Source organism: Cyprinodon variegatus, unplaced genomic scaffold (genome assembly GCF_000732505.1).
Source record: "Cyprinodon variegatus isolate N-32 unplaced genomic scaffold, C_variegatus-1.0 Scaffold1177, whole genome shotgun sequence".
Lineage (NCBI taxonomy): Eukaryota > Metazoa > Chordata > Actinopteri > Cyprinodontiformes > Cyprinodontidae > Cyprinodon > Cyprinodon variegatus.
Genome location: NW_015151630.1, coordinates 1 through 8,900, shown reverse-complemented (window position 1 = coordinate 8,900; position 8,900 = coordinate 1). Strand labels below are relative to the sequence as shown.

At 36.2% G+C, this 8,900-nt stretch overlaps 1 protein-coding gene across 1 annotated transcript in view; it reads left to right on the top strand.

The window, feature by feature from the left end:
- Window positions 1-3,641, top strand: part of LOC107101951 (NACHT, LRR and PYD domains-containing protein 14-like) — a 13,486-nt gene extending 9,845 nt beyond the window's left edge. The window contains exon 7 of the mRNA XM_015401046.1: window positions 226-3,641. Coding sequence (XP_015256532.1) covers window positions 226-746 — 521 coding nt within the window. The 3' untranslated portion in view covers window positions 747-3,641. The remainder of the gene's footprint in view (window positions 1-225) is intronic.
- The last annotated feature ends 5,259 nt before the right edge of the window (window positions 3,642-8,900 follow it).

Sequence of the window (8,900 nt, the reverse complement as noted above, 5' to 3'; positions counted from 1 at the left end):
TATATATATATATATATATATATATATATATATGTGTGTGTATCCAAATCAGTAAAACTGAGCGGCAAGTTTTTTTTGGCTATTTGCAGTAAAATATCAGCCAGATGTTGCCTGATATCGATGCCTGATATTGAGCCAGATGCTAAAATAGGCCTGATAAATTGGTCCGCCACTTAATCGGTCATGCTCTACACTCTAATGTGGATTTTATTTTTGTTTTTCCAGATGCCTGCACACTTACTCTGGACTCCAAAACAGCACACAAGAATCTGCTTCTATCTGACGGGAACAGAAAGGTGACCTGGGTAGAGAAAGAGCAGCCCTATCCTGATCACACAGAAAGGTTTGAGCACTACGCTCAGGTCCTGTGTGAACAGGGCCTAAAGGAGCGCTGCTACTTTGAGGTGGATGTGGTGGAGCCCTGCACTGTTGGCCTAGCATACAAAAGCATCAACAGAAAAGGAGACACAGTGAACTGCAGGTTTGGGATGAATGAAAAGTCCTGGTGTCAGAGTTGCTCAGGACATGGTTGCTACATATGGCATAACAACAATAGTACTTTTGTCTCCTCTTTGCGCTGCTCTCGTGTTGGAGTGTACTTGGATTATGAGGCTGGCAGCATATCTTTCTACAAAGTTTCTAATGACAGCCGCAGTCGTCTTCACACCTTCAAAGATCTGAGGTTCAGTGAGGCCCTCTATCCCGCCGTTCAACTTTATCCTCATTCTTCTGCTTTTTTTTGTTAGCTAACATTACATTAGGAAAGTGCAAAGCACCGGCGGGAGTAGAGAGTGACGAGTTTCTTTAATTTTGGTGCTGCAATATTCCAAAGTAAGAAAGGGATCTGCCTATATATCCAATATTACGACTAAAAAATTTATATATTGTAGAATATTCTGGCTGGCTCGCCAAATATAGAAGCAGCTGTACTGCCTTATATTTCCTTATCCATGCCCTTATAATCCTAGCAGTACATGCTGAAGGTCAAGTATGAGTCTTAGCAATAATAAGGTCCCTAATGGCTAAGATGTTTTGGCATAAACAGAGAACGTCTGTATAAACATTCTTTCCAGTGTCAGAGCAACCTCTGGCTTTCACCAGCACACGTGAATTCTGGTAAGATTTCGACATAATATTCCGTTGTGCATGTGCATTGAGATGAAGCCTGAGATAAAATGAGAGTTGGGGGGGAAAACTCAGATGTCTGACGATGTGGCGCTGAACTTAGCTGTTGAAGACAGCTGTAGGAATTTGAATTGTAAATAAATGTTTCCCCCCTCCGGAGGACAAAATGATGTGAATCGTGTTCAGGTGTTCTTCTTTGTGTCATAAGGGAATTCTACCAATGAGCTTTCACAATTGGTGCATTAATCAGTATAGGCAGAAAGCTTGCGCTGGTCACTGAATTAATTTAAGCGATTCACCTTTTTGTCACCGGATTGTGCTGCAGCATAAATTGGCATCTTGAGATAAAAAAGGAGCTGTCAGAGCTGGGTTGGTTATGGAATCATTAAGAGTAACCTGCTGAAGTGAGGTTGCAGGATAATGTTAGAAATTGGTGGAAACTCTCGGTCACGGATTATAATTGATTATGAATGATGCAACTAAGATAAATAAGTACTTATATGTTAAGGGACCGCCTTTAATTACATGTTGCCGAGTTACAGTTCGGCTGAGCCTGAAGGGCTGTGTTGTTGAGGGACTATATTGAGATCTTGTTGTTATTGTCTCCGGAGAAAGAAACAGAGAGCAGGTTGGCTCTGTGTTGATGTTGCTAGACCAAAAGTTGTTAAAAATAGTTAACAATTGCGTGCAAATTAGTTAAATTGGCTGCTTGGGTCTATGAAGATATGATGATGTGCACATGAAACTAGTTGTCATGGCCTTAACAGTATTAATTTTGTGTGCTTGAAGAGCTCTGAGATGTGTAATTATGTATGATCAGTGCTGTTTGAAGTGTGTGTGTTTGATATCTAATCGTACACTAAAAAACAATCTGTTTAAATTCAGACCTCCTTCAAACTGTACTGAATTTCATGGTTTTCTTTATAGCAAAACTATTTTGTAACATTATAATGCATTACGTTCTGGTTCTGAGCACATTATTAGACTTAGAACCAGCATGAGGCAGAATATCTCATATCACATTTAGCAGAGATAGGTTAGGACTTAGAGAGAACATGCTTATCAGTTCTTGCATTTAGAATTAAATAACACTGATATTTAGATAACTTAATAACAGAGTAAGATTTTGTCGTTTCTTTTCTTTTTCTTTGTTCATTTTAGAAAAACTCGTTTCCAGCTTTGGGAGACAGAACTCACACTGAAATACTGTGCACACTAGCTGATGTTTACTTCAGAAAGACTGAATTAGTATTGTGAAATGTATAAGCACTAACTAATAAGCTAAAAAATCTTCAGAATATGTTACCAATAGCCACTATGTAAATAATTGCAACGGTTACATCCTGAATCCTATGGGATGTTGTCAGAACTTTTATTTTATTGCTACTTTAAATTTTGAACAGTTAAGTTGAAGAACCACCAGCTATGATTTGTAAAGATTCAGCCCAACAGTGGATCTACAGGTTTATTTTATATATCAGAAATCACTTTTCTTTATTATCACTACATTCTCCGTTAAGGTTGATAAACATGATGTATTATTCGATCAAAGGTTTGAATGGAATAGATCAAACATTTCCAGACCAGTTTTTATTTAAGTACATAGGCTCAGCCTCAACACTACAGGACAGGACAGATTTTAATTGCATACTCTGCATTAACAATGTACTAATTACCTTGCTTTAAGTTTCTCTTCACAGATGCTGCTAAACCTGCCTTGAAACCTTTTCTGAAGGAAGACTCATGGTCTGTGCCAAATATCATAGTAAGGTAGGAAAACTATAAATGGATATTACATTTGATGATTATTTAGAGCTCAACTGCAAATACTTTGGAAATGTTCCCAAATTTAGTGATTTGAAACAGTCTATAATATTAAGTACTAAATCAGAAGATGGAGACATATGAAAATTATGTGACTATGTTAGAATAGGTCATTATTCAAACTAATTAAATAGAAACATTTAAAAAGAACCTCCTAGTGATTATCTAGCCACAAAGTAGCACATAAAAATTAACATGTTTACCCCTTAACTATATGGGATACAACTATTATAGGATGCAAAGGAAGCTGCTAAAAGTAAATACATCAGAAAAACTTAACTTGAAACTGTCTTCAACATAAAATAATTTATAAAGGATGAAATCTACAGAAGCTTTTGCAGGATTTAAAGACAATACATTTCCATAAATTAGAGATTCTATGAATCCTAAAATAATAAAGTAGACATGTCTTTGTAAAAACGTTAAGTGAAACTTAAGACATCGGTATTAAGACTGGTTTCGCAATAATAATTCAAGATGTTTATTTAAGTGGGATTTGCTCTTCCCCAGCGTAAGGACTAGCTATTTACTTAACGATAAGATACAGAAGTAGAGAGTAATGTTTGAAATGTTTTGTACAAATTTTACTTGGATTATAACTTAACTCTGATATCCTAAAAGTGAAGTTACACATATTTGCCTCAATATATGAGCAAGTTAAGTTTTTGAGGCAACTAATAAATAATGCTTGAAACAGAACAAAAGCAAAAGATCTGGTTCAAGAAGTGAAGAACCGATTATATTAAGAGACATAAGAGGCTAGTTATACTTTGGATTAATGAAAACTGTTTACTGCACTAAAGATCAATATAGAAACAGATCAGAATTCAAAATCAGATGACAAAAAACTTGAAACACCAACACTTCTAGCTCAGAGCCAGATAAAGTATGTTAATACTTACACAAATAACTTTGCGTTTCGAAAGACGTTTTTCTGTCTGTCTCTCTTTGCTTGATCCAGGGAGACAGAAAACTGTCACTCCGCATTCGAGTCTGATTAAACAACATCTGTGCTACACACACTCATTCAAAGTCCACAGGAAGAGACCCTATTTATTTTTCTAGCTTGGCAGAGAACTACAGGGATAATTAAAGTTAGAGTCAACACACAAAGCTTGATAACATTCTGGAGCATCTGTTAAGAAAAAGATGTTCATCTATTGTGGATAGGTGTTGCTGTCATTAATAGAAGAATAATTTGGCAAGATAGGACAAACAACACTGATATGTGTTTGCGCAACTTAATCCTAATGCTTATGAATATCCAAGAGGAATCGGAACATCCTTAAATAGGTTAAATTCCTAGTTATCTGTATAGAACCAAATAATATCTGACAACAGGATAAACAGTATAATAAGTTACAGTTTGCAATGGTTTGCAACAGCAGGGATTTGTTTCATTTAAATATCAGATTTTAGACAAATAAGATGAAAAGTTCATTATTTCTGTCTCCAATACGTAATGCAGATTGTCACACATGTTCTTAATACATTTCTAACAGTAGATTACTGAATAAAAAAACAGGGTTTTTACAACTGGCAAAGCACCTTAAGAAGTTAATTCAGGAATATTATGTAAATGTGAGATTATGTGATCCAAGTGCATAAATGTCCAATAAATTCTAGATCTAGATGTCTTTATAAATGTTCTTATAAAGCACAGAAAGTCAGAATGCAGATTGTCTTTACAAATAATGTAGGATGGCGCTCAACTTGCTTCCAGAGGAAAAGGATTTCAATTTTTTTTTTTGCTTATATTCTCCTTTTACTATACTGCTATAATCTTTACTCTTTCTTACTATTCTTGTGCATGAAAATCCTGATTAACATAATTGGAACAGAAGTCTAACATAATAGTAGACAATATTTTCAGTGTTTAATTTCAGGGCAAAGAGAACCAAATTGCCCCTAGATGATGCCTCCACTCTGTGACAAAATGGTTGAGCCTAGGTACGCTATGGAGTCTGAGAAGAACGCCTGAGAGTCGAGAGTGGTTTGACCATATTATTTATTGTCTTTTCTTTTATAATTTATTTCCCATGTGAGTGGAACCTGTTTAAGGGTTGCGTTGTAAATTCAAATTATTATTTTACTAATTTTTTTCTTTTTATTGTGTCATTAACATATAATTGGGAATTGATGCACTTCGTGAAAAAAGGACCCAGGAACTCTGTGATGAAAAGGACCTTACAGAGGAATAGAAAAGGTGATGAAGTTTGATTTTATTTATCTCACACTCAGCTGTTAACAAATATTTAAAATACAAGATTTCTGAAATTATTGTGGAGCGATTTGAAGCTGTAATACCAATTGCGCAATAGGATTGGACCGCCATTTTCTTTGAGTAAAGTTTTCTCCTGTTTTTGTTATCTTAGGAAGGTAAGATGATTGTAATTTATTTCATGTTTCTTTAAACAGATAAGATGATTCAACAAAAGATAGACTATTTTGTTTGTTGTTTTGGCCTGAGGTCCAATCTGAAGTCCAACAATTGTGTTACATGTTTTATTTCATCATTATCAGAAAGCTTAATTGTCTGAGATTTGAGTTTTACAGATTATTGAAAGGTTATTTGGAAATATTAATAATTGCAGATCAGGGAGAACATAAACCAAGAGACAATGGGACATTACTGTGACAATCAAAATTTGTATTATTTTAATTTGAACCTTGAATACAGAAACTGGACTCATGAAAAAACAAGTGAAGATGTGATACATCTCTAGATTTGGTTTCAAGATACTCTCAAGATCAAATCTGACAGGGAGATTTAAGGACACTGGGACAAGGACTGCCCTCACTTTGGATCCACATAAGCCATGGACACAAGAAGAATATGCGAGGCCCAGGGGACCAGGACAACATAGGAGCAGACTGACTGAACTCAAATAATAAGGGAGGTACATCAAAGAGTAATGAAAGGACAAGAGGAACAGCGAACTCTAGCTACTCGTCGAAGGAATGCAACTCTGAGGAGCGACCGAGAGGACCAGATGTGGTCAAAGCATCACAGGGGGGAATGGGATCCTTCTCTACTTGAATTAGATAAGTCAAACACTACATACTCCAATGGAAGGATTGGAATAATATCAATATTATTGTCTATGATTAGCTGGTATTTGCTGATAAGAACAGTAATTGTGGTTTTTCCGTCTTACTCATTTTGAGGGGATGGATTGTAAAGACCTGTGACACCAGGCATAAGACTGCAAAGCTTCAACTCTCGCCTGCAAAATACTGAAGGCATGAACATCTGCTCCTTGGTTCATGCCTTTTAAAAGCAAAGGACAGAGCCCTGAAGTGAAAAAACGATATATTTTTTTCAACAGGAAAGAAGACAACACAAGTATTGATTATTCTTGTATGCAGCTAATATAATCCTGATGATTGTAACATGCCATTAATTTGCATAATAACCTGTATTACTATCTTATTATTTCACATTGTAAACCATCCATAGCTGGCTGTTTAGAGGACTACTGACTGACTGACTTATGATTAACTTTTATTACTAATCATGACACTCAGTAACGGTTAGTTAATGGTTTCATTTAAAGGTTATATCTCCCAACTTACATCGATATCAGGCTGTGTCGATAACATTAAAATTTTGTTTTACATTTAAACTTAACACACACGTAAGTGCACTTAGTCGCGTAGTATTCACATCACCATGTAACATCACAAAGTATTTCATTTGCAATGAGCTACTAGCCTCGTGAGACCATCCTGATCTCGCGAACTTTCAAGGTTTGACTCGCTAATCAGTCTGGAGACTCTCCGTTAAAGAAAATTTGGAGCCGTTCACCAAACGAACGTCCAATCAGCGTTGGCTTTGAGGCGGGTTGAGGTGTGACGTAACGAGAAGCGCGACAGTTCAGTCTAAAGAACATGGCGGCTTCAGCCGATGAAACTAGCGTTAGCGTGGCTATCGAGCAAGTTTTATCGGAATTACAGAGAATTTCTTCACTGAAAGAAGAGCAAAACACTGCTCTGGAGGCTTTTCTCAGAGGAAAAGATGTTTTTGCTCTTCTCCCGACTGGTTTCGGCAAGAGTTTGATCTATCAATTGGCTCCTCTTCGTCGTCCCTCTGTTACGTCATGTGCTTCGTTGATCTGATTGGTTTATTTGGCCCGTCTATCACCAACATAGGCCAATTAGCTAACCAGTATTTTCGCCCCTTCCCAAAATTACTTAATCGGAAGGTTTCCACATGGATATGCGGAGCAAATCCATCTAAGCTACAGGGGGAATGTAGAATATTCTGGCTGGCTCGCCAAATATAGAAGCAGCTGTACTGCCTTATATATCCTTATTCGTGGCCTTATAATCTTAGCAGTACATGCTGAAGGTCAAGTATGAGTCTTAGCCTCATAAACAGCTGTCCCCTGTATCAGAAGATTCAGAGGGAGGACAAATATAATAAAAATAAAATTAGTTTCCTTCTTATGTCTTCAAGGAAATCGGGAATGTATTTCTTTTAAATTAGCAGAGGTGTCAAGCAACGAAATACAAATACTTTGTTTCTGTACTTAAGTACACTTTTTAGGTATCTATACTTTACTCCATTACTTATTTTTCCTCCTACTTTTGACTTCTACTCATTACATTTTCACACAAGTATCTGTACTTTTTATTCCTTACATTTTTAAAACAAACGTTACTCGTTACTCTTGGTTTCGGTTTAATGCAGAGGTCCAGATTAGCGGACCGCAGTCCGGTGTTATGCTGAAAAGTGCCTCCCTGCTGACATATGCATCCCCAGTAAGGGTGTTATGAACAACATTAAATCCAAAGATTTTGTTCGAGGTACGGCTGATTTAATTGTTGTAGTCTCTTGTTATTCACACATAGCAATAAACGGTGATAGCTGACGTAAGGTTTGAAACTGCAAAGCTTTGTCTTAAGCAGAAAATCAAAGACGCATCACAACTTTCACAGACCAGTGTGATGCATTCACGAGCGTCAGATAGCTATGGTGCATTCAGGAGCATAGGACATTTCGACACTTACAAGAAAAGAGACATAAACAGAGCAGAACTTAACTCATACAATAATGTATTTATTCAGAAACATTGTGGGCTTTCTTACAATACTGAATTATCTATAATTGTATTTCTGTTATTTTTTGATTATGCACATCTGCTAGGTTTTTATTCAAAAAATCTATAATATTACAGCAGCAAATTATCAAAGTTTTTCAAAAGCCTGTTTAAAAGCTCCAAATGAGGCTTCAGATCATACGGTGACAATTGCGCTGTCATTGTTTTACAGGGCAGAATTAGCATTTGCTGATTCTTGTCCTTTAACTACTGATGGATGTACTGTACAGAAATTAAGTGTCAACTCCTCTAAGATAGCACGGGATGCAATTTTTGGCAATTTCTATATATATATATATTTTTCTTTTCAAAATTCAATGTGTAACATGAATGCATAAAACCTAATATTATTTCAGTGTTAAATTCTGTTCTCCCGACCTTTACTGGTTGTTGATTTTCTTTATTTGTACCCCACTGATTTTTAATTGTTTTCCCCTGGTTTAATGTTTATAAATATTAATTTCACGTCATGTGCTCCATCCAATGCAGATCATTGGCGCCATCCACATCTAGTGAAAACTAGTGTGATTGGATGAGTCATATAATGCAGGTTAGCTTTAGTTGGCTAAAGGAAATCATCAGAAGCAAGCAGGTGTTCAGAAAAAGATGTTGAAATGTCTGAAAGGTCGGACACAGGCGAGAGCGTATCAGGAGATGAAGACCAACAAGACCTCCCTCATCCTTGGCCCTATCTCAAAGCATTTTTAGAAATAGTCGAAAAATTGAGCTTTTAGTTCATATAGCGACATCTAGCTGTTTTTTTTAAAGGTTACTTTATACTTTTATACTTTAAAGCTACAGTGTGTAATAATTACAGGGATATACAGTCAGAAATGTAATATATTATAC